The 27789-nt window shown below is 31.6% G+C and overlaps 1 protein-coding gene across 1 annotated transcript in view; it reads left to right on the top strand.

Moving 5' to 3' along the window:
- Positions 1-27789, top strand: part of SCN7A (sodium voltage-gated channel alpha subunit 7) — a 70485-nt gene that overhangs the window by 16691 nt on the left and 26005 nt on the right. Inside the window, exons 2-12 of the mRNA XM_031678410.2 lie at positions 1792-2030; positions 5280-5392; positions 5765-5854; positions 6892-7020; positions 8431-8522; positions 13358-13564; positions 15726-15795; positions 17598-17739; positions 19344-19550; positions 25578-25674; positions 26363-26601. Coding sequence (XP_031534270.2) covers positions 1792-2030; positions 5280-5392; positions 5765-5854; positions 6892-7020; positions 8431-8522; positions 13358-13564; positions 15726-15795; positions 17598-17739; positions 19344-19550; positions 25578-25674; positions 26363-26601 — 1625 coding nt within the window. The remainder of the gene's footprint in view (positions 1-1791; positions 2031-5279; positions 5393-5764; positions 5855-6891; positions 7021-8430; positions 8523-13357; positions 13565-15725; positions 15796-17597; positions 17740-19343; positions 19551-25577; positions 25675-26362; positions 26602-27789) is intronic.

The raw sequence follows: 27789 nt of genomic DNA, 5'->3' as shown, positions 1-27789 counted from the left end.
GATAGAGGCTATAGGCATATGGTGGGAACTTAAAATGAAAAATCAAATAAAGTTGAAGCAAGGGATGGCATTTTGTTCTATGTGCATTCTTAGAAGTAAAGAAAGCCATTCTTTAGGTAGAATGCAGTAGAAATCAGCAAATAAGAAAAGCCTAGAAAACTGTGATGCCATAAAAGGCATAAGGGGTTATCCCAGGAATTATTTTCCATTTTTATTTTCCAGGATACAGAAATAAACTATGTGTCCTCTCTTTGACCGTCTATAAGATTGCCATTTGTTTAGTTAAAGTATCTCTCACATACCACTTATTTAAGCTAGTAGGAGTCTGATCCTTACAATGATCAGCACTCCATTATGATTAACTAATTTATTTTTTCTTACTTTCCATTGATAGCAAGTAATGGATTAAACTACTAAACATCTCAATTTCACCCAACAGTGGAAAGTTCTGGATTAGAATATGTGTGTGTACATATATGTGTGATTTCTCTCAGGAAAATATTATACAAGAAATTCAGCTAAGGCCAGCACTTATAGGAGACAAAATATACATATAGAAAAGGCTACAATATCAAGTACAAAATTTCTTTTCCTTAATTATAGTAATAAAATTACCAAGAGGTTTAAGGGAAATGTATAAAGAATAATCAGTCAGTCAGCCAGTTGTCACTGAGTAGGATCACTTGAAGACTAGGTTTTGACAAGAATTGGGCTGGAAAAAATCATCAAAAATATTTTTTTATTTGAGACAGAAGAACAAGGTTCATAAATGGAAAACTGATGCATAAATTATATTAGAGAAGACTACTTTAAATGGCTTGTAGGATGACTTGAAATAGGTAAAGACTAGAATTGAGAGAAATCTATAAACACTACTAGAGCAATCCAAATAAAGATTTACAAAGATTATTATCTTGAAGTAGGTATATGAAAAATGGATAATATTTAAATACGTAATGGAAAATAATTGTAAGAAAATTATTTTTAGAGGGATTAATGACAAAGGAAAACTTCATGAGTAATTTTCAAAACAATGAGTATATATGTGTGTTTTTGTTTTTACAACGTCTAGAAGGTTATAGAGTGATTCTAGTCATGGGAAACAATGAATTTTGTTTTTTCTTGTTAAATTGCTGTCATTGGTGGATTGCCACATAGATGACTGAGGGAAGAGAGTGTTTTGGGAAACATTTGGTACTTGTAAAATACGATAGGTAAAACTCTGTGTTTGCCTACGTATTTACCGAAAAGATGGATGTAACAGAGGGGAAAAGCAGAACTTTAAAGGATATCAGAGTTAAAATTTGGAAGGAAAAATTAAGTCAAGACTTAATCAGAGCGATAAGAAAAGACACAGAAGAGGGGCTCAGAGGCAAAGAAACCTGAGTTTAGGTAAGGAAAATCTAGTCAATGGTTAAATACAGCGCAGAATGAAATAATTGGTCAGGCCTTCTAACAATCTCTAGCCACTTTGGAACTCTTTCCTTATAAGGGAGAAACTTGAAAGGCAGTTTTCTGTAAAAGAAAGAGGATTCAAGGGATGAGTAAATGAAGTAAAATGAGTTATTCATGAAATTACAAATTAAGTCTAATATTAAGTGAAACAAAACCAAGTTTAATAACTCAGATTTCTGTAAAACTCAGAGAATTTTCTGTGAATGCATGTATTCAATTTGCTGTTCCCTTTTTATTCATTCTAAGTTTTTATTTTATTCTAAACTTTTATAATTTAAATTTTTCCTTTATATACCCAAATTTTATCTAGAACTGAAGACAATACTTTTCTTGCAGGTACAAAATTGGAAATGGCTTCCTCTGAATCTAAGGATCTTGTCCCCTTCAGCAGAGAGTCTCTTGAAATTGTGGAACAGTGTAGTGCTAAAGGACACAGTGAGGAACACAAAGAAGATTTGAAGCCAGACACTGACTTGGAAGTTGGAAAAGAGCTTCCATTTGTTTACGGAAATCTTCCTCAAGCAATGGTGTCAGAACCATTGGAAGATGTGGACCCATACTACAGGAATAAAAATGTAAGGATTACTTATTGTGACTACATTTTATTATTATGTAGACATGCAAAAAATGTTATTGAGATAGGATGAAAGAATAATAAAGAAAAAGTAATTTTAAGAAGTAATTTCTTCAAGAATAACTTTACGTTATAGAAAACTGGATAAGAAATTTCACACATATTTGAGATTTGTATCAAAGCTGATTATTTTCCTGGTAGGTTAGTTTGTTTGGAATTACTTTACTTTGTATATAATGGGCTGTAACATTATGCCTTAATGTAAATGATTTATTTTATAGGAGCAAGATGATTGGCTACTTAAGATTATTAATTTAAAAATAACTATAATACAAAATTTCTATAACATGTACAACAATTTCAAATGTTCAACTTGATGAGCTTACTCAGTAGTTGGGAAAATAAAGCAAATCCATATTTTATTTATAAATCTTATTCATTTAGACTTTCACATTCTGTCTTATGCCCAGAATGACTTGAGGAACCTACTAAATATTTGAACAATTCAAGAACATGCACAAAATTATAAAAATAAGAATAATTATTTCTTATTAAAATAAGAAAAGACAGATCTGTGTGGACTGACAAAGCTGAAAAAGTCTAGGAAATTGAATTTAAAAAGTTACAGAAATAGAATTTGAGTTATAGCTTGGAGAACACTTGAAATTTTTACAAGGCAAAGGGAAGATCTTCTTTGAACAGGCAAGAGCAGAAATTAATTCTGGAGTAGGGAAGAGACAGGGTGATGAGACAACTAGAACCCTGTAGCCGTGCAACAGATTGTGGGAAATAAAATGAGATAATGGAGATGATAACATGGATTTAATGTGCTGGCTAAGGAACTGATGTGATGAATGCAATGTTTAAGTAAAGTTAATCTGGAGATTTCTAAATTACTACTGCATGGAAGAGGTAGGATCAGAGAGATGTAATAGGAGAGACAGTAATCCAGGCCTGAAGTCAAGCGGCCTGGATAAAGGAGTGTCTCAGAGGAGAGAGTTAACACATCCAAGAAGAAACAGCAGGATTTGAAGACTGACTAATCATGTCAAGATTTCCAGCTTGAAAGATTCGAGGTGCTTCTGACAAAAATGAAGTAGCTATTAAAAAAGACCAAGTTTGGGGGAGATGGGAATTAACCCCGGTGTAGTCAAATGTGATTCGATATTCTTGTAGGGCATTCAATGATATTACCAAATGGGTGAAATAGAATGGAATCAGTTTCTGAGTGGAAAGCAAAGTGATCTTTTTGTATGACCACAATTCTTTCAAATACTTTGCATAGTGGAAATATATTGTCATTTTACAATATAAATGTATATATTAACAAAAAAACTCCAGTATCTCTGGTAACCTCGATGGGCATTATATATCATTTGCTATAAAACACCTGTAAAATCTTAAGACTATTTTAGTGAAAAATGTAAATCCTCATCTCAGCTATCTCTGCTTTCACTGTTGCTATGCTTAAGTCATAACCATTGATATAACATAGAAACCTTAGAGGTAACTATTATAGCAGAGGTCTGAGTTCTTTGTAATGTATGCAGATGTGGTGGGCAAATCTAGGTTTGTTATTGAAGACAAAATCAAAGATTTTGAAAGATAAAATAAACCAAAAACTGTGAGGAGAGGAGGAGGGTATAGCTCAGTGTTAGATTGCATGCTTAATATGCATGAGGTCCTAGGTTCAGTCCTCAGTACCTCCATTTAAAAAATAATAATAACAAATAAATAAACTTAATTATTTCCCTCCCCCTGTACCCCCCTAAAAGGATAAAGTACTGGGCTTCAAAAAGAAAATAATACTTTAAAAAAGAGTAAGAAAAATGAAAGTTAAAAAAAAAGGCAAAAACTGTAAGGATAGCTTAATATAAAAACTACTGTTATTAATGATGTCCCAAAATTATTAAAGATTTTGAATTATATTTAATTTATTCTCTTAATGATGGCATATAAGTAAATATTTCTAAAGTTAAATAAACAGTTTTAGCACTTAAACATTAACGGGAAAATTATTATTTCTGCAACTACTCATTCCTTCACAATGACATAAGCTGATTGGCTATGTCTTGTGTGAAGTTTAAGATTGTTTTGGAAAATAAATGGAAAGCAATTTTAAATAATAAGGCTTATTTTATTTAGCCCTTTTTAATTTCTCTTTGCTTTTAAAATGCAAAGGGAGAAAAGAACTACAACATCAGCCAAAATATATACAGATTGTATGTTGGAAAAGTATTCTATTGAGGAGGATTATAGTACAGTTTGGTTTCCATTTAGAACATGTACTCATGAGATACTGATGAATGCATTTTGTATATATTCACAAATATAAATACAAACATACAGTCACCAAATATACCTCTATGTAATTATGTTACAGAATATATAATATAGAATAGATTAATGTAATATGTATTTTAGTATATTATATTTTATCCCATTGCATTATATACTATATATGATATACTACAATAACCTATATACTGTTTACTATATATAATATACTTATACACACACCACAATAAATGAATTTGCAAATGGATATGTATATATAATAAAAGTGCATATATGTGTGTATATATACACATGCAGACACACACTTTTCCTGTGTATATATTATAATATATATGTTGTAGATACACGAATATATATACACACATATATACACATATATACACATATGACTCCTTCTTAGGATATTTCTGATCTTTCCTTTTTTTTTTGGTTTTAATGCTTCTATATCCCAACATATTAGTTTTACATTGATGTAAATTTCTGTTTTAGATATGTTTGTGTCGATGATAACATACAAGTTTAGTTTTATACCATAGATAATTACTAATGATTAATGTAATATTTGAGTACATTGGGTAACTTTCACTATTGTAATCCTACACCTTATTTGCTTCAAAATAAATTAACTTTTTTTACTTTCATTGAAATTTGGTGTGTTTAAATGCATATCCATGAGCCAACAGATAAAGATTTCTTCCTATTGCATTAGTTCTGCAGGAAGACTTGAGGATTGGTGGGTGGCACATAACTTTCTTAGGTAGAACCTGGCCAAAAATAAATAGATAAATAAATAAATAGTAGATAAGCCTAAATATTCATAAAAATTGCTTAAAAATATCAAAATATAACTGTTCGACTTTATGACTGAAATGATCATTGGCAATAGTTGCATAATTGATGAGATTACAGGTTTCAGTTCTAATTTCACTTGATGTTCTTTTTTCTCTTGCAGATTTTCATGGTATTAAATAAAAAGAGAACAATTTTCAGATTCAATGCCACCTGGTGTACATTGTCTCCTTTCAGTTCAATTAGAAGAACAACTATTAAGATTTTGGTACATCCATATCCTTTTCTATTGGCTTTAGACTTTAGAATTTAGAATTGTATTATACAGTATCAAATGCAGCTATTCTGTTCAAATATTGCTGCAGTCTTTTTCTCCTTTGAATTGATATCTCATATTAAGTCATATTGAAATCTGGATTATAACTGCGCTGTGTTCCACATTTGGAAATACATTTAAAATATACTTTCTTGTACGTACAACAATAGTAAATATTAACTAATCTTATTCTTCATTGTTTATCAATATGAATAGTATATTTTTGACATTTAAGAAACTAATCTTATATGTGTATGTACATATAATATATTATAGAAATATCTATTTCCAATATTATTTTTATTATCCATTATTCCTTGACTGTAACCTACTCTTTTCCAGCTGTTAATTTTAATTAGTGTCCTAATTGATTGCATATTTATGTCCATGACTAATGTGCCAAAATGGTGGCCAGCATTACAGTAAGTTATATAATTTTATGATGTATAATTGCATTTGTAATTGTATTTTATATTTAACACATTGTACTAGTGTACATTATATAACATTATACCATTAATATTTTACATATAATAAACATTGTACATAATCATATTTATGCATATACCATGATTAATGAATTTTCTGAATAAACATATGCTTGTATGTTGGTTAATCAATTTTACTATTTTTCTACCATTTCATTACTCTTACTTGGATTTTAAATGCCTCTATTTCCCAGCATGTTAGGTTAACATGAAACAAGTATTTGAGTCTTTAGCTATATATATGTTTATGTCTATGGCATCATACAAATGAGGTTTTATTTTAATTCTAACGATTAATATATTTTAGTACCTGAGATTTTCTTTATTATTGAAGTCCCACAACTGATTTGCTTCAAACACAGATAACTTTTATTCCTTTCTATTCTTTAAGAAAATTATTTCTTTTCTTCCTTTCTCTTCTACCTCCCTTTCCTGAGGGATGTGAGTAGTTTGGCTTTCATTAGGCTGTAAGAATGGAAAGGCCTATTAAATGTTCTAATTTAATAGGGAAGAAGGCTTTCCTGATGCTAACCCTTTAAGGTTTGATTCTGTTCTTAAAACTAGTTGACTATGGGAGGTAAATATGTATAATACTGATTCACTGTAAAAATCCTTGTATATGCATATAATAAAATTAGTTCTTTCATATTCCCTTACAGTTCAGTCACTTATTGTGTGAGTCCCAATATGGAATAAATTTTATATTCATTTTATATTTTCATTATTACCTAAATATATATAAAGACTATAACCCTGAGCTAGAACTTTTTGAAAAAATTGACTTTTTAGTCAAATTTCATGGTTACTGCTATAGGATATAACCCACTCTAGAAGCCCTAACTAAAGCCCTATCCTGTGGTTGTCTAGTTGATTGGTTGGTTGGTTGCTAGATAATTATCATAGACAATATATTTCAGAGGTAACTATGTATTATTCTCACTTCTAATGTTTACATGAAAAATTTTCTGCAGGAACACTTTGCTTGGAATTTACACATTTGAAATCCTTATAAAACTCATTGCAAGAGGTATCTGGGCAGGACCTTTTTATTTCTTTGGTGATCCATGGAATTGGCTTGATTTCAGTGTAACTTTGTTTGAGTGAGTATTTCTTTTAAGTTGCAAACATCTTAATACCTTGCTAAGCAAATATATTCATAAAGAAACATGGAGGTTGACAAAGTTTTCTGCCTGCAAAAATTCTGTGAGTAAAGGTAATTCATAAATCATAGCCATAATGAGTTCTCTCAGGCAGCTACAACTGAAATAGTCCTCAGAATGTGCAATAGAAATGAAAGCAATGGGATATTATCTCTGTTTAATACCTGAAGCAAAAATGATAGAGGTTGAATTTTCGCATTTAAGTGATTATTTTCAGTGACTAGAAAAATCTCTTGGAGACTTAGGAGAGGATCCTAGCATATATGATTGTGTCTCCAATCTACATTTTATTTACCTACATTGCTTAAGACCTGTAGATAGTCTAGATACCAATGTAAGATATTTTATATATATACACATTTTTCTAGAATGATACATTAAATTCTAATAATTTACATATGTATTGATTTTTATCAATACTTTTATTTCGTGTATTCTCTTCGTGGCTAAAGAAATTATCACTGGCATCAAAGTCCTGTTAAAAGTAATTTAAAATAATATTCTATAGGTTTGGGGTCATATTGTTTAAAAAGAAATAACCTTTATAAAAGCATAATTAGTGTATGCCATGTTGTAAGCAATCCAAAAAAAGTAGCTAGTATCATTGAAATTATTATCACTGATACTTCTCCTATTGCTACCATTATTTCTGCTGTTTCTATTGCTCTTAGCTAGCACATAGCCCTTAGTATGTACCAGGTGCTTTTCTATGCACTTTACATATGTTAACTTATTTAAGAGCCTCAAAATTAGGAATTATTATTATCCTTACTTTACATTTGAGGAAACCAAGGCAAGGAAGATTAAGTAATTTTTTCATATCCACATAGCAAGTGTGGAGCCTGTATTTATGCACAGGCAGTGTAGCTGCAGAGTCTGTGTCTTTAACCACTACACACCCTGACTTCTGCTATCATTACCATCACCATTAATGTCATCATCATCATCATCATCATATCACCATTATTTTCAGTACCAGAAGTTTAAATACTTAAATCTTATTTCTTAGAAAGACTATGAATTTTTCTTATTTTTAATATCTTTTCACCAATCAGATTACAAAATATTTATGAACATAATGTGGAGTATTTGATATGGAATTCTGACTACTCACAGTGTCAAACTTTATAAACTCTCATCATTTTTCATAGATATTTACTTGGATACCTTGCACTGTAGCAATTGTTATCTTCCAATCAATAATAACACTATTTGCAAAATGGAATAATGAAAGCAAGGGAAATGTTTGGATATATGATTTTAAAAATAAGTTTCAAATAGTATAAAAAGCTAAAGATAAGTGACAAAGACTCAATATGACTTCTAAATGACTCTAATTTAATTCCACAGGCATATAGCAAGATATTCACCTCTAAACTCCATTTCAATATTTAAAATTACAAGAAATTTGAGAATTTTGAAAATTATTCCTTTAAACCAAGGTAAGAAAAGGCTTTGAGTGTTTTTTCTTCATTTTGTTTTATGTACTCCCATGTATTCATTTGAACAACCCTGTTATTGTTTGGAGAAATACTGAACTGAACAATGTTTCAGCTTTGAAATCAATGAATGATCTGATCTTCAAATTTATTTCAGTCACTCCTAGAATGGCAAGAAAAAATATCACATTTGTTATTTATTTGAAGTGGGTTTGATGCTTATAATAAACAAATGTAGAGCTCAGTCAAAATATATTATTTTTTATTTTTTTCTTATTTATTTATTCTTACTTCTTAAATATGAACTTATAAATTGCCCTTAGACTTCTGAGAGAGAAAGTAGTCTAGACAGATCTCTAATCTGCCTTCTTCTTTTCCTTGTTGCTTCTAAAAACCTGTTGAAATTAACAAAGTAATATAAAATAAGATAAATTCCCTTTTGTTCTCAGTGCTTGGATAAGGTGCATTCCACATGCCACAAAGTTAAAAAGTTTTTGCTAAATAAGGTTGAGCTGTGACCACATTGGTGGAAGATGATGAGGACTAATTTACACCTCCCATTTCTGAAGATATCTTAGAGAATCCCATTGTTTAGAATGAATAAAAACAGTCAGATAGGAATAACTTTACTCAGAGTATTTTTAGCTGCTATGGGTCAGAAGTATTATGAAATAGCTGGATGAATAACCACACAAGCAAGTGTGACAATACCAAAAATAAGATCTGTAGGCAACTTTCATCCACTGGAACAGCATGGAGAAGGCCAGATACATGCGTACTCTGTACTTGGAGTCCAGGCTGGGAAAAACAGCCTAAAGATTGGGGAATATGGTGAGGGTGCCTAACCTGTGGATATACTGAAACATTGAATAGTCACATTAAACAGGTGAATTGTATGGTTTATAAATTATATCTCAATAAAACTGTTTCAGTAAAAATTGTCTGTGGCATGGCAGCTTCACCAAACACAGTGAAGAAACCAGCAGTGGGAATTGCCCTGGCAGGAAGTTCCACAGTCCTAGCTTTCTTACTACTCTCCGCAAATTACTAGAGCATAACGTTGTATCACCTGCTTCTTCATCTTAGGATCAGAGGGAAAGATTATAGGAGAATTCAGGTAAATCCAAGTTAATACAAGAAGAATACACTAACCAGAATTCAGAGCCCACAGGCTGGTAGGAACTGCTCTTTTTTTTTTAAGGGAGAAAATAATCAAGGCAGATATCAGCAATATAGAATGCATGAAAATATTTTGCAATACAGAGAGAGAAACATACTACTCAGGAGAATGAAAATAATCCTCTTTTTTTTCTTTTAAAAAGATGAACTCTAAAGAAACATAGGCAAGCATAAGAAATCATCTATTTTGTAGTCCCAGTAGGAAAAAAGCCTAGACCTTTTCAAGCAGAAGATGAAAATGAGATAATAAAATAAACAAATAAAAGTACCTTTGAAACAAAATAGTGATAAAAATCATAGTATCCTTGGTGATAATTTGATGGTAATAGAAGCAATAAAATATAGTATTATGGTATAGTATACAAACCACTTGTGAAAAGAAAAACTAGAGAACTAGTAGAACCAAAAATGGGATGGGTTAATGAAGGAGAGAAAACTAAATTCCACTATATGGATAATTGGTGATCCTTAAAAAAGAAGAGACCAGATTAAAGCAAAAGATAAATTACTCAAATGTGCTATAAAATCTTACAAATTTAAAGCGTTAAAGAACAAAATATTATAAAAACAAGCAAAAAAGCAAAGAAAAAGAACCCATGGAAAGGTTTCACAGACCTCTTGATAATATGAAACATGAGTAGGCAGTGAAGTTTCAGAGCTTGGGGGAAGTGTAGGCAGGGAAGTTGTGACACCAGAATTTTATACCTGTCTGCCATTCATAAGGGAAGTCAACAGAATGATATTCTCAGTCACACAAGAATTCTGAAATTTTACATGTGTATCTTTCCTGAATATCTCCTGAAAAATGAAACTATGAAAGTAAAATATTCAACAATGGGACTATTTGGTACCAAAAGTAATGGCAATGAACTCTGAAATCATTTCAACAGAGAATGAACTCCAAATTACTGTTGTTAGTAGGTTGCAAAACAATGCGAATATTATAAATCAGAAGTTATAATGTAGACACATGTGGGTTATTCTTCATTCAACTAGAGACAAATTTTGCTTACGTTCTGGAAAACTTTGAAATAGATGCCAACAATATAAAAATCTGATGATTTTAACATTAAATTCTAAATTCACTTGGATGAATTATCAGCATTCCTGCATGGCAACTACCAGCTGCAGTTGAGGGCAGCTGCATTTTTAAGTCAGGCATATTCACCCAAGTCCCCGCCACTCCTTATCTGCATGAATTTATGTTTCCTGACAAGTCTTTGGAATGATTTGAGTGTTACCTTTTCTATAAATTATGAAAGACAGTATATAATGCAAAGTACATAAAATTCAACAATTATAACTAGGTCAAAAAGTCCCAAATTACATAAATAAACAAAAACTGAGAAGTGGGAGTAAAGAAATGTGAGAAAGTAGCTATGGTTATTTCCTTGTATGGTGAGACTATAGTCAATACAGTTTTATTTTTAATGTAAAGAGTACATGTTTTTTTAAAATAAGAACTTACATTTGAGACAGGTTCTCAAAATAGATACAGTTTATCTAAAACTGAAGAAGAAAAATTTAAAGTTTATTTACAAAGAATAGGATACATAGTAAATCATAAGGTGAATTTAGAAATCAAAAAACAGAATGATAAAAACCAATCCAAAAATAAAGCCAATTTATGAAAATGAATGTAATTGGATTAAAATTTTCTGTCAAGATGTAGAAACCTTAATATTAAATCAGAAATAAGTTAAACTCCACAAGAGATATACCTAAACTAAAACAAAATGAAAATTTAAAAGTGAAAACAAAGAAAAGTTATACCAAGAAATTAAAAACAAAATTGGCATACGACTCAGAACTTTGAATGATAGATAACAATGAAAATTGTTAATAAATTTGACTCTGTACAATTTAATAGTGACTTTTTTAACCTCCAAACCAAATGTCACCACTAAAATTAATGCTCTAGAAAAATTTGGCTTTATATACATATTATATAATATATATAAATTATATTAATATTATAATAGTTTATATTTATATATTAAATGTTTTAATTTATGTAAATTTATTTGTGTAAATATTTTATGTAATATATTATAATTTAATAATATTATTAATAAAGTATATTTGCATGAATTTATGTTTATATATACACATATGTATTCTTATTTAAGAATTTCTATTCTTAAAGGTAATTTCAGCAAAACAATATGAAAATTTTTTTCAGTTGCAAAATATACAGAGAATTCATGACAGTTACCAAATAAAAATCACACAGTGCAAATATACATGTTTTAAAAGTTTATTATGGTGCCCATAAAAATTACATCAAAGTAAAATTATCCTATTTTTCTTCTAATAAATTGGCAATGATATTTTTTTTTTATGTCCTAGTTTTAGTGAAGGTCTGACTACATATTTATAGTCTTTGGTTTATTCATTGGTTCAACATCTCTTAAAAAATAATTTGAGCATATGAATCAATACTTAAATGTGATCATATATTTTGACACAGAAATTCCATTTCTAATGTAATACTTAAAAAAGACTTGCATATAGCAAGAAAGTTTATGGTATTATTGTAAATGACAAAAGTAGGCTATAACTTTGTATCTCAGTATGATAGCAATTAAAATTATATATTTAATCTAGACATCACATTTTTTAACTACAGGAATAACTATTTCAACCATATTCTATTACACTCAAGAAATCTAATCATCTGATAAGGTCATCTGAAAAATAGATTTTCAATTCTCACAATGATGTATGAAATAGGCATTATTATGTGAATTTTTAAAATAATAAAACAGAAGCATAGAAATGTTGGTAACTTGATCTGTCACAGAGCTGCTACATTCTCATCTATTGTTGAACTGAACAGTTATTAAGATCCTAAATAGAAACAGACCGACAAATAAAAAGAGACCAAGGGAAAGAGAGAAAAAAGGAAGGAACGAATGAACAACGGAAAGAAGAAAGGAAGAAGGAAGCCTAATGGTTTCATCTGTGTAGTATAATTCTTTTGTTTCTCTTTGTTTTCTATGTTTTCAGAATGAGCATGTATTATTTAATGAATAGAAAATGAATGTCCTTAAATAAAACTAGTTTTAAAGTTGAATTCTCCATTAGTAAGTATTCTGATGTAAATACAGCCTGCATATAATCACAGTTGTGTATTATTCTCATTTCTAATCATTAATTTTTTTCCTGTTTTATTTAATCAACTCCAAAAATTGAGTTCTTAAGAAGTCAATGAAAGAACAATATAGAATTCTGCTATTTCAAACTATTTCTTGTTTCAGCAACATTTGCAACCCGTGTTGATTTACAACTCTACGCCTTTACCTATGCTTATAAGTAATGGTGATTAGTATGCAAAGCAGTAACCAAGAGAGAAGTCCTGTTTCTTCATGTACTAAAAAGAAACAAACAACTAATTGTGGTAAAAAGAAACAAACAACTAATTTTTTAATACTGTGTCTGAATTATTTTGTCAGGTGAAGTAAATTAGCAATAATACAGAAACCTCAAGGTTTAGGGTTTTATTCATTTTGGTCATTTGGCCTAGATAATGATGAATTAAATTATAAAACACAAAGCTGCTGGTTTTGATGGCATCTGCATTTGCCATAGGAGAAGCTTGCTAATGCTGTTTTACTAAGATATTTTATTTTATTAAAAACAAACCTTTCTCTTTTTAGGTCTGAAGTCTTTTGTAGGGATCCTGATCCAATGTTTGAAGAAACTTACTGGGGTCATTATCCTAACTCTATTTTTTCTGAGCGTATTTTCTCTAATTGGGATGGGACTCTTCATGGGCAACCTGAAGCACAAGTGTTTGCGATGGCCCCGAGAAAATGAAACTGAAACACTACACAACAGAACTGGAAATCCATATTATATTCGAGGTAAGAATCACTTGCCATTTTATATCAGAAAAATTCAAACTTTTCTTACTGGCAAAACATTCTTCACAGAAGTGTTGAACATTCAATTCACCTTCAGAACAACCTTCATGTAAATGCTATAAGTATGCTCAAGTACTAATATGCATCTGTTTATCAAGATAGCAAAGTTCCAGTCTTCAGACAGTTAAATCAGGAAACCTAAATTTAGAACTGCTAAAACTTGCAAATTTTATGCTTTAAAAAATAAATAAATACGACCAAAGTCTTAATTGCAATTTTATCCGAGTAGAAGCCTCATAATACTACCTTTCTTCAACAAAATTGTTTATTTAAAATATAAATGTTGTGTGGTCATTAGAAACTTTGTGATGAACTATATAAATCAAAAAATGGCCTACAATATAAAAATTCTTACTATTGTTGGATTTCAATTACTGCTGCTCATTTTAAATGCTTTGAGTTGTACTTTGATGAATAATGAAAATATTTTAGGCTAACAAATAATATCGAGTAAGTATTGCTTAGCTCTTATACATAAGTAATTCACATGCCTGATCACATATCTTCACCATAATCTTGCATAGAAGATATGAATTACTGCTCTTACAAGCAAAGAAACAGAATTCAGAAAAATTCAGTGAATGTTCCAGTATACTGTAACCACTCAGTGGTAAAAGTAGGATCTTAGCTAAGCTCAATCTGGCTTTAAAACTCATTGCCTTTTCACCAGGCCATCTTCTCTTATTAGATTTTTCTCTCATATTAAAATTATCAAGTCCTTCCTGACAGTATTTAGGGGAAAAAAGCATGTTTTTCAACTAATAAAAAAAAATACTGATGAATCTTATGTAGTCATTCTACATTAATTTTTTTATACTTTGGACTTAATAAGTTCTAAAACAAATAATAATCACACTTTGGTTTACCCCATATGATTATGATGCAAGTAATGCAAAATTGTTAGTATATGAGTATGTGAACTGTTTATTACATATGCTATTTCATGATCTTAATTCTAGTGGTAAGGACAATAGGAGATGGACGTTAAATCTTAGATTCCAACTGAAATCCTCTTTGGTTTTTTTGATGTTAAAACCAAAATATGCTAATTACTAAAAATTAAACAAATTTTGCTACTTCACTGGTTATTGCTAAAAAAATGGAGCCCAGGTTCTTTTTATCTTTGTTAAAGTATGTATATTATAATGAAATCACATTTAAAGATTACTATTTTAAAATTTGTCCAATTCTAGCCATTCCATTTTCTCAAATAGGATGTTAGAAATGGCTGAAAATATTTTATCTGTAAAACATTATTTAACCTAATTTCCATGTCATGGTCCTTGTATTTAGAAGAGTACTTGGGACTTCCAGTTTCTATGTCAAATCTCATTTCATTTTTGACTGCTACTCAAAAGATTTGATTAATGATTCCTAACTATGATTTTTAAATTCTTCTAAAATAATTTTAGGTGCCAAATTAAAGTGACATTATTTAAGATTGGTGTAATTCAATTTTATCTACACACGCACACATACACAAACACATATACACACTTACTCAGGACTGATCTCATGGGTTTGATTTTTGTGATTTGAATTCAGAACTTAAAAGCCAATGCTACTAAGCATGCATGTTCCCAACCCTAGTAACTGATGTCTATAAATAAACAATTAATGTTTTCATTGACAGCAGATAAAAATACCGGGATAAATGCTGTGGGCTATTATGATTCAGGTTAGTGTGGGTTATAACTGAAATCATGTGACATCAGAACAAGTAACTGGCACTGGACACTCAATATAGAAAAATAAGCTTCAAAGTGGGAAGAGAATGGAAATTAAACCCAGAGACAGAAAAATTTGATTTTCTGCTCAGGAATAAACCTTAGAAGGAACAATCCTCAACTTTCAAACAGGTTAGTCTTGGGAATTTTTCCTTCAGGGTCTGGTCATATCTGGCTGGAGTAGATGGCTTGCCAGTTGTCTTTTGGCTTGTACATCAGATTCTAGGACAGCTTCCTAGATAATGAAAGGCCAGGCTGTATGCTTCCTTCTCATTGTAAAGAGGGATGTTCATCTATGCAGATTTAATTGGGCTTCAGATATGCTAGTCACTCAAGATTAAATGTAGAATATCTTTTTTTTTCCTATTTTCCAGAAACAGAAAACTTTTATTATTTGGAAGGAGAAAGATATGCTCTTCTTTGTGGCAACAGAACAGACGCTGGGTAAGTGGTGTTAATGTTTTCTTCTACCAAGTCTGTATCACTGATCAATAATATTTATCGAGTGATTATTGCTTTTACTAATGGTTCCCATTTTATTATATGATCTCATTTTACCATCAAAACCATACTGAGAAGCATACAATATAGAATACTATTAATATGATTTTACAGGAAAAGATAATAGATATGCTAAATGATTTATTCAGGATCAAGAAGTTAGTAAATGACAGAGATGGGACTTAAGAATCTGATTTTTTCTGTTTTCAGTTTCTCCCAGAGCTAATAGCAATTATCAAGAAAGACAATATAATCTTTACTTTGGCCAGAAGCCTTTGAAGAAAAGAAATATTAAATTATGTGATGTTATTTCACTTATTTTATGGCTTGTATATCTATAATGACTATAATTTACATTAATAAAAAGCTTATTGCTCTTAAAAACAGTACTTATAAGTAATTCTTCAGTGAGATGACAAAACTCTCAAGTTTTATTATCCTATAATTTCAGATGAAGAGATAAGATGGTAAAAATAGAGCGCTTCTCAGCAGTACTATGACTCCTTTAACTCCTTATGTTACTTTCCTCAGCTAGGACCCCTTGACACCCATCTGTAAACCAGCTCTTTCTTAGAGACTCTGGGCCTAGATTGACAAAAAAGCACCTAGGAGGAGGGGAGCATGAGTTATGTAGTTTTAGTTGTACTAGGGTGATTTAGACACTTTGTCACTTACTCAACTCTTTTTGCCCAGCTAGTGCTGGGCTTCCATTCTATTTTCAAGTCCAGATTGTGAACCCATCGGATTGTGTCTGCCCATCCCACTCAAGTTAACCTTTTTTATGGACATCCTAAACTCAGATATGGCCTGAAATGCATGTTGAAGGTATCTGGCCATGGATAGTCAGAATCACAATGATACAGTACAGTATGTCAAGGCCAGAAGAGAAAGTCATGCAATGGTTCACCTGCAGCCATCATACTTTGCTGCATGGTAAACTGTCCCAAAAGCGAGTGCCTTAAGACAAGAACACAAATTCATTTGTTCAGGTTCTGCAGGTCAGCAATTTAGCAAGCCTCAACACACAAGTACTTTGTAAACCTCTGTTTGCATCACATTTGTTAACTACTAACAAATACACAAAACAAGTCACATGGCCAAAACCAGAATAATGTAGGACAGAACTACAGAGATGTGGATGGAAGAAGTGCTATTTATTGGGCCACAGCTATAATAATGGACCTCAACACCCAAGCCTCCAGGAGGTAAAAGTGTGGAGACTGCATGAAAGGAAATGCGATAAATACTTAATCTGATCATTCTACCAAAGTTCCAGTACTGCTTATAAATTATTGATGTGATAAATGTTTTCTCACCCTTAAATAATGGGATCTAAGGGTTTGAGGTGAGATCATTTGAAAATTAAACTTTCAACTACTGAAGTTTTATTTTTATCAGTATTATTTTCCATCAGTTATACATACTTTGATACTGGGTAGTAAAGAAATCTTAACAAAAACGACAAAAACCACTTGTGAGGCTCTGTTGTCTTTTAGTTTAATTAATGCTGTTCACCTATATCAACTTAAAATCCAACTCATTTGCAGCTTTTTTAAGTGGAAATTGGAAGAAGACTACTCCCCGTGGAAGAGGGAGTCCTTTATTATCCATGGGCAGATGTTCTATATTTGATTTATAACTATATTTGATTTACATCTATATTTGATTTACTTGTATGTGTGATTTGGCCGTAATCTGAAAGTCACCTAAGAGTAAGTAGTTTTTCTTTTCTTTGTCTTCTTTAGTCAGTGTCCTGAAGGATACGTGTGTGTAAAAGCTGGTGTAAATCCTGATTACGGATACACAAATTTTGACAGTTTTGGCTGGGCCTTATTAGCCCTATTTCGATTAATGATGCAAGATTACCCTGAAGCACTTTATCATCAGGTAAGAACACAGAGAAGCTGCACTGCACATAGGAATGTTGCCATGCTCCTCCCTTCTAAAATAATGATCAAATGTATATACTTTATTAAATCTTTATGTGAAGAAGAATTGGAGGACAGAAAAAAAAGAACCAGGATTATTAAATGTCAAACTGTTGGTTAATACTGAGCCCAAGTCTATGTTCTTATGTATGATGCTGATATCTCCTTTAATCTTTGAAACAATCTACAAGGTCAGGATAAACACACACACACACACACACACACACACACACACACACACATATATTTTTTATATGAAGACACTAAGATCAGAGTAGTTAGATAACCTCTCCAAAATTACAACATGTGTATCTGCCAGAGATACTGTTACTACCCTGCTCTGTGATATCATGCAAGCCATTTTGCCTATTTTTCATTTCTTTTCTGCATATTAGAAATAATAGTAAATATTATGTAAATGTGTTGCACAGAATTAACGAGATATTAAACATAAAGTATTTATTAGTCTGCATGTCCTGCAGTATACCCCACAATGTCTATTACTGGCTCCTGAATGTACAACTACACATGACAGATATTTAATGGGAAAAATATTTGACCAAACCCTAAACAGCTAACTCACTGGGATAATAGAGTTTATTAAAGATACCTTTAAAGGAAAATATAGTATAGATTAGTAAGAAATTGTTTCTGATTAAATGTTAGATCTCCCTATTAATCTGTAAACATCCTTAATTCTGTTATATAAACACAGTATTTTCTGTAAATAATTGTCTATTGATTCAAATGGATACTTAAAAATTAAAACTATTCCCATTTATTTTCCTGAGTTCTGTTCATATACTTTTAATCAATGAGGATAAACCAGTCAACTATATTTTAGATTTGTAATATCTACTTATAATTTTCTAAATTTTTTAATTCTCTGATATATCTCAGGTAATTATTATGAAATAAAAGCTATTCAATGCTCAGTTTGGAAATCAACAATTTTATATTTTTCTATCTATAAATGACTTCATATAAGTGAATTAGATGACTTTCTTAATGTGATTTGTCTAGAGGTTCTTCACCAAAACAGATATTTTGACAGATGTAGAAATAGGCCCATTCCCTACCCCTTTAAATAGACGCAGTTTTGTACCTTGTTGTGATGTGTCTGTAAAGTGATGATCAGAAGAAAGTAATCTCCAAACATTCATTCTTTGACTTTATTATACTTCATATACTTAAAAGTTATACTGAAAGGCAATAATCTTTCTTATTCAGACGGTCCTGCTTTCTTTATTGAATGATGACAATTTTTTCCTTTCAGTACATTTTCTCTATTAATGAAAACTTAAAAGTCAAATGCTGACCCTGAATTAACTAAATTACTAAATTCTTCTTTTGGTTTTGTACCATATATTTTGTACCTTACATAGAAGTCTAAAGTTGAAGAGCTTTTCATTTATTTCTCCAAGTAGAGCCAGTAATTAAACTGTCTTGTAATTTACAACTGAATTATTTTTATCACAGAATTTCATTTTTCATTTTAAAATAGGAGATTACAGGAAGACAAATAACATTTCCTCTCTGTCCTGTTTTTTCACCTCTCCTTAGATCCTTTATGCTTCTGGGAAGGTCTACATGATATTTTTTGTTGTGATAAGTTTTTGGTTTGCCTTTTATATAGCAAGTTTGTTCTTAGGCATACTTGCTATGTCCTGTGAAGAAGAAAAGCAGACAGCTGCTGAAAAAGCTAAGAAGATTGAGCCAGAACTTCAGCAGGCTTTAACAGAACTTCAAGAAGGAAAAAAAACAGAAGAGGTATAGATTTTTTTTAATGCTTTCTTAGAATCAGAGTTTGAATTATCTTCTCAGGGTCTTGGAGCATATTGCCTTCTAACAGATGCTCAATATCTGGGTGTGACGCATGATAAGAAGATCATAACTGATTTTGACAAGAGGGCTCATTTTTGCTACATAAATTCTTTCCTGAGTGCAATGTGGTAAGAGTGACCAACATCTTTAAGATCTCCTTAGTATATACAATATTTTTGTTTCAAAATGTGTGTTACTACTGCTGATAAATTATGGATATATTGTATGTATTTTTGAGTGTGACTTCTCTTAGTGCAGGTATAGTTTATTAATTCAAACTTACTCCAGACAGCACATCAGAATTAACTTTGGAAAATTTTGGTGTTCACCTCAAGAGTGACAGTGCCTTCCATAATTTAGAAATCAGAAATACTGAAAGCATGGATCAAAGTATAGTACTAAAGTTGTGAAAAGGGAAAAAATTTCTTTATTGACTTTCTAGCTCATTCAAGAGGAAATGTACTATGCATCATGATATAGGGAGTCATTGTATCTGTGGAATAATTAAATCTGTGATTAGTAAAACTTAATATGGTTTTACTCTAATTTTCAATTACTTTAGTGTTGTGTTTCAATGTATTTTCAGATGTTTAGCCTCATAGCAAAAGATCTGGTCTATGAATCTACAAGTATTGACAGAAGTAACATTAAAGAAGTTGTAGAAAATTATCTTTAAAAATCTAAACTGTGCATAAGTGTGCTAAAAGGAAGAATAGGACCCAGGAAAGCAACCAAAAGTAGTTTTCTTGTGTTCCACAGGCCCCTAGGTTTAAAGAGGGATAGGGCTAGCCCAGTCTCCTAATACCCTTCCCCATAGCCGTTGAGGTGTGCAGTATGCAGTGAGCCAAAGCAGCTGAAGGTGGAACAGAGCCCATGCCTCTTCTGGGATGTTGTTCTCTTCCCTTGTATTGTTGGGAGCCCTTCCTGCCTCGGAGCGTGTTCTTTGGAGGGTGCTCAGCCCAAAGTGATCACAGGCAAGTCAAGTGCTCCCACCCCATTGGCTTCACAGGGGCGTCATTTGTGGGAGGAGAGCCATGCTCTGCCTTCTTTTCCACCCCTCTTGATTTGTTACTGTTTTGCACTCTTAACACCTGCTAATGAAATTGTCTACACAAGCTAAAAAATACTGAAACTACATTTTCTAGTAGACGTAAAAAGGACAGATTGCGGGAGCAAAGGATAGATAGAAAGAAGCTGTATCTACAACACTCTCATACAAAAAAGGATAAAAAAGAGTTGGGGAAAAGTGAAGGGCCAAGATTCACTCTGGCATAAGTGAAATGTGTAGTATGGAGACTAAGAGATTCAATAATACCAAAGTTTCTTTCTGAGACAAAAAGGGGAAAATGTTAAGTTCCCTACACATATTACTCTTTTATTAAGTCATCATCAGTAAAGAAACTCAAGAAAAGTCATTTTACTAAAAAGCAGGGCCTGAGTGACATTATGTAGGAGCATACCAAATGACAAGTTATTGATAGATAATATGTATGATGTTTCGATGCGTTCTATTGAAACAAGACACAATTATAGACCGTATGACGAAAACACATATTAAAAGAAGCTACTGAGTATCGCTATTATGTTACCCATGGGGATATCACAGAAAAACAAATCACAAAAGCTTTCTGTCTCTAGAAATGGGTCTGAGGTCCTTCAGATTGAATGATTACAGTCTGAATGGTATGTTGAATGTGTAATTTGTTTTGAAGTGGCATTTCAAATATCATGGTCTATTAACCAATGTATCCAAAAGCACAATACTTCTCTTATTTCAGATGAAATACCCTATTAACACTGCTTATGAAGAACTTAGATTATTTCCCAATTTCCCAATATCTCCATTCATTTGGCTGTTCTTGATCAAATAAAGCCTTCCTGGTTTCAATTAAAATCTTTCAATTATAAAGGATTTCTTTTCCTAGAAGAGTACTAGAACATTTTGTCATACAAAAGTTTTCTGGGAAATGAGAGTAAAAGTCGTTTTCACAAAATGTATTTTCTTTTCTTTTTTTATTTATACATAAGGAAATACACTGGAGAGTGCAGAATTTAAAATGGAACACACTGAGGACCTTTTAGGTGACTGGTCTGATTTAACACTAGTCAGATTCTAATTCCAGTGTTGGAGTTGCTGGGAAATTGCTTAAATGTGTCATATTTTCATGTTTTAAGAATACAGTATATCATAATGGCTAAAAGCAGTTTTGCAGTCAGATAAGTAGAAATTTCAGTTCATTTTAGCCACTTAATAGATGTATGATTTTTGCCAAGTCTATTAACCTTTCTAAACTTGAGCTTCTTTATCTCTAAGATGTATATTGCCATATCTCATATTGTTATGAGATTCAAATTAAATAAATGCTTGTAAAGCACTTAGCAGTACTTAGCAACTGAAAAAAATGGTAATGGCTAACTATAGGAAACACAGGAAGACAACTGCAAGAAGGCACAGCAAGTGGAGAATACTCATCAACGTAAAATTCTTAAGTCTTTGGCTATGTCTGAAATTGATACTTTTAGAGATAATTAAAATAATAATGATGATAATAATAATAGTAGGTAATGTTTATTGAGTGTCAACCATGTGCCAGACACATGGTAAGTGCCTTCATGAATTCTCAAATTTAATCTTTATTGTGGAGTTTCACTTGCAAAGTTTGATCTATGTTTATTGGCATTTGATTTCTCAACACTGAGAAAGGTAACCCATTTTTCACCACTTTACATCATTGTTCTTGAGGATCAACGCTGAAACAACATTATTTCATCAATTACACAGTTTGTAGACAAAACTTTCCTGTGAATTGTCAATTACTGACAAAAACCTCAGAAGAAAATCAGATATACACAACTGTAGGAATATAAATATTTAAAAAATATTTACCCATCTAAACTGACATCCTTACAGTTAAATCTGTATAACTAATAAAACATTATTGTCAATCTGCTATATATGGTAAGCATTGTACTAAGCATTGGAGACTTAAACGTTAATAAATATAAATATATTGTCTATCTTCATGAAGCTAATGGTCTAACAGGGAGATAAACTATAAAATTATTATAAAAACAGATTGTAACTCTAGGACCACCAGACATGTTTTCAAATGTCATGAAATAGGAAGCGTAAAATACCATGTACAATATACTCTTGCCAAAATCTGAGCTAAATCTAATAAGCCTCTGGACCTAACCTAACCATCATTTTCCAAAGACAACCAAAGAAAGAATAACACATTAAACTTCACGAAAAAGACACAATCTGCCAAATTAAGAATGTGGAAAATTGTACAGTATAAGTGATAGTGTATCTTCAACAAATAAATCATATAGGAAAAAGATCAGTTAAAATCATGAGATAATAAATAGAACTGCAAACTAAATACAATATGTGTATCCTTTTTGTATGTTGATTGAACAAATCAACTATATATATAATAGAATGTTTCTGAGCCATGAAAGAAAATTGAACATGGTCTGGGTATTGGATAATATTAAGGAATTACTGATTTGGTGATTGTGATAATGGTGATCTGATTATTTTTTAAAAAGCTTATCCTGATAATTATATGATGTCTGAAATTTGATTTAAAATACTTCAGGAAAAAAGGTAGGCTGAGTAACATGTGAAAAATGAAGAGTATAATGTCATTAATGGTTGAAGCCACCTGTTGGTTGCTTGGTGGGTCACGATATTATTCTCCACTAAAAAAAAATTAAATGGAACTGTGGGAAGTGCTATAAAAGTGAGAAACATTTAAGAGCCTGTAATGAAGGATTTCTCTGAGTCAGAAAAGTTTTAATGAGCACCTGCCACTTGAGCGAAATCTGAAGAATGAGTCCCTGCTACCTGGGGGGAGGGAACAAGATGGGTCAGAGGATTAAAAAGGCCAGTGAGGCCCGGAGTAGAGAGAGCAAGGCTTTTTCCAAGATGAACACTTCAGTTATTCATTGCTAAATGCTAGAAATATGACTGGGCTATTGTTTATTCATACCTCCCCTCCAGAGAAAATTGAAACCAGTGGTGAGAAGAATTCTAGCCCCTTTTTCCAGTCTAATTTTAATGTTGTATTGTCTAAAATCCAGGCATATGCCCTTTTCAGCTCTTAAACTTTCAAAAAGAAGATTTTTGAATCATGATCTTCTCAAGTTGCATTGTAAAATAGCTATAACCTTAGTAGTTGGCCAACGTGTGGCTATGTATTCAATATTTTTGAGAAGCTCAATTGAGATGAATATATTACCAGACTGATATGTGGTTTGTTCATTTTGTATCCTAAAATATACCCATAGTTCAAGCCAATTTAGTATAGAATTGAGTATTGACTCTAACGACAATAGCATTATTCTTCTCACTCCACCTCCCTCTCCCCCCACACTCAGATGATTATCTTTACTGGATTGTCCTCTTATGTGATTCCATCAAATATTGTCCCTATCAGAAACAACTCTATGAGAAGTGATTCCTCTATATTAAGAATATAGTGGAGGATATTATTCACAACATGACAAAGTATCTATCACCTTTATGATGAAACTCCTGAGAAATTCCTGTTAGACTTCAGTAGCAAAAATTAAATTTCTGTTGGTTTTTATCTCATGGAAATTTGGAATTATATAAATTATCACATATATTATGTAGATTTGTAAGTCAGCTATAAAATACATTCTGGAATAATCATGGTTTAAATAAATAAATTAGCTATTGTTTACTTTTTCAATTAAAGAAAAATGAGGCAGCAGAGATCTGTAGACCTGCAGAACCTGTCATTTTCCTGATGGAACTCAGTATGCAGTACAGTTGGTTTTCACCTCTTCTAGCTCTAGTATTCATGAGGTTAGAAGAGACTTGACTGATACTGAGTGAGAGGAGTATGATGATTCCCTTGATTTCTATTATGCAACTTCAGGTAGACCACAGCAGAACTTGCCAACCAGGGTGTGCTGGGTGTGGGTTATCTGTGAGCCTCAACTGCTAATTCCCTAGTTTCAGAGCAGCAACAGCCCCGTGCCAGTTATCTCTATTCAAGAACAGCCTCACCTATTAAAATTTATTTACTGTTTATTTCACCTGTTTAGCCTCACCTATTTACCAAGTTAACAAACTTGCAAATATTACTCTTTGTGTGTGCCAAATGTAAAAACTTTCAGGAGCTCTATGGTGCAGTATCAACTGCCCATTGTCAGTTTCTTCCAGTTTAAATTCAAATACAAATGTTATACATGGTCACTAGAAATCTCTGGGGCCATACTGTAACAATCAGGAATGTGTAGAACTTGTAACATCTACGTCAAAGCCTAGGAGTTTCAAGTGCCTTTCCAATGCAAGGATTCTTTTTAACTCTGTGTAACTATATCAGCAAGACAGAGGGTGTCTTAAAACCATTTCTCAAGAGACATGAGAAACAGAAAGAAGTGATTCCTTTATGGAATTATTACGTATGTTCTAACTAAAATTATATTTTTAGTTCATTTTGTTACCTAATATTATACAAGATATATTTTATCATCCCAACACCAAATAACTTTGATTTTATCAAAGGAATTTACGAAGTCATAAAGTTAACATATCCTCAAGTTAAAAAATGCAAGGTGTTAGAGAAATATAAGGTATTACTACTCAACAGCATGTTTGCCAACTGGATATTTCACAATAATTCTAAACTATTCATTGAATTCTTTGTCAATTATGGGTGATACCAGTAACATTCTCTGGTTTACTCCTTTCATAGTTGACCTCATAATGTAAAATGATTTTGTTGAGTTGCAAGTAATACAATTCATTTTCCAAATAATCCTAAATCAGTTTAATAGTGCCTGTAGTATAAAGAGTGGCAAATGATAGAACCCGGAAAGGCTTCTGGAGGTAAGAATCAGCATTTTTATGAAGGTTATAAACCTTCTTATATTTATAGTCTTGGATGTACAAGAAGGAGAAGCCAGTATTAGACTTATCAAGTTTCTTTTTAGACCAAGACAACACAAATAGAAATGAAGAAAAGATCATCAACTTCTATGATTACTTCTTTGGATATGTTGGATGATGCTACCATCAGATGTAAAGAAGGTAAATTTTAAAGTATTTAGACATTATGAAAGATACCATGACTCACTACTAAAGAAATCCTCTAATTTTTTCAGAATGTTGCATGATAATAACTAAAATTTAAGGAATAACATGAAAATATTAGGATGAACAATATTTAAAAATTTCATAAGCATAGTGTTTTAAACACTGAAATAGGTCACCAAAGAATGCCAAGAAATTTTCTCTGTTTAATACTGAAAACAATATGAAGTGTTAACTTGTAACTAAAAATAGAGGTTGGCGTATATAACATTAACATCTTAAGGTTCTTTCTATACTTTGTTTTTTTTGGTTGTTGTTTTCACATATGACCAGTAACTCATTATAGACAATATTGAAAGACATTATTTTGTTAAGCATATAAACCTACAAATTGTAAATATAATACTCAACCATATTCCATATTTGTTTTCCTGACAGTTACTCCTGTTTTGATTCTAATACATAATTTGTCTCATTGTCATTTGTCTAACTCAGCAAGCATGAACAAAATAGAGGAAAATTACTTTGTTCTGATTTTTATTAATACGAAGTATTTGTATTTGCTAGTTCCAAATCAAAAGTCCAGTTTCAAACCTCCCTTTACATGCAAAAGTAAAAATTTTCTACTAGTTAGAACTGAATGAACAATTAATTAATGCTTAACTTTTCTACTCTTTCATTTCAGAGCTTAAAAAATCCAGGAAGAGATGCCCACTTTGTTGGTATAGATTTGCTAAAACTTTCTTGATCTGGAATTGTTCTCCCTGTTGGTTGAAGTTGAAAGAGTTTCTCCATATGATCATAATGGACCCATTTACCGACCTTTTCCTTACCATATGCATAATTCTAAACATACAATTTCTGGCCTTGGAACACTATCCAATGAGCACAGAAACCAGCAATGTCCTCAGCATTGGAAACCTGGTAAGGCTCTCACTGTACGTTATTTGCAGTTTCAACTTTTCTTTGGTCATCATTATCCTGTTATTTTATGACTCCAAAATATTGCAAATGCATCAGATGAGCATTAGATGAAGTCGGTTCATGCTTTCCCACCTCACCTCTCTCAGTCCTGCTTTGGAAATATTCTTATCATTGAATAGATTTATAGCTAGAAACCACTTATTAAGATTTATATGCATGGCAGTCAGGTTAAGTAGAAATTATTTCCTCTCCCTTCCCAAATATCCCCTCCCTTGTTACAGTGGCCCCTAGATCAGAGTAAGACAGAGGCAAAACAATAGATACAAAGTCTTTACTGACACCTGAATTTTGAATCCTGATACAACTGCACCTAACCCTGTCTACTCTAAACATCTGTCCTTGCCTTAGATTGGAGCTTATCCTTTTGGCAAGGTATTTTTGAAATTCAACTATCCTTTTCCCCACATACAATATGAAAGACAAAGATTTCTGCATCTATAGAGATGATCATGTGGTTTTTGTCTTGTCTTTTGTTAATCTAATGTATCACATTGATTGATTTGTGTATGTTGAACCATCCTTGTGACCCTGGAATGAATCCAACTTGATCACGGTGTATGATCCTTTTTATGTGTTGTTGAATTCAGTTTGCTAAGATTTTATTGAGGATTTTTGCATCTATATTCATCAAAGATAGCAGACTGTAATTTTCTTTTTTGGTGGTGTCTTTGTCTGATTTTGGTATCAGGGTGATGGTGGCTTCATAGAATGACTTTAGGAATGTGCCCGCCTGTTCAATCTTTTGGTAGAGTTTAAGTAGGATTGGTATCAGTTTTTCTTTGTATGCTTGGTAGAATTCTCCTGTGAAACCATCTGGTCCTGGGCTTTTATTTGCAGGGATTTATTATTATTATTATTATTATTATTATTATTATTATTATTATTACATATTCTATTTCACTTCTAGTGATAGGTTTGTTCAAGTTATATATTTCTTCTTGATTCAGTTTTGGTGAGTTGTATGTTTCTAGAAGCTTATCCATTTCTTCTAGATTGTCCAATTTGTTGGCATACAGTTGTCCATAGTAATCTCTTACAATTTTTTGTATCTTTGTGGTATCAGTTGTTATTTCTCCTCTTTCATTTCTTATTTTGTCTATTTGGGTCCTCTTTTTTCTTCTTGGTAAG

Source organism: Vicugna pacos, chromosome 5, assembly GCF_048564905.1.
Source record: "Vicugna pacos chromosome 5, VicPac4, whole genome shotgun sequence".
Taxonomy (NCBI): Eukaryota; Metazoa; Chordata; class Mammalia; order Artiodactyla; family Camelidae; genus Vicugna; species Vicugna pacos.
Note: the sequence above shows the minus strand (reverse complement) of the source record. Positions and strands in the feature narration are given on the sequence as shown.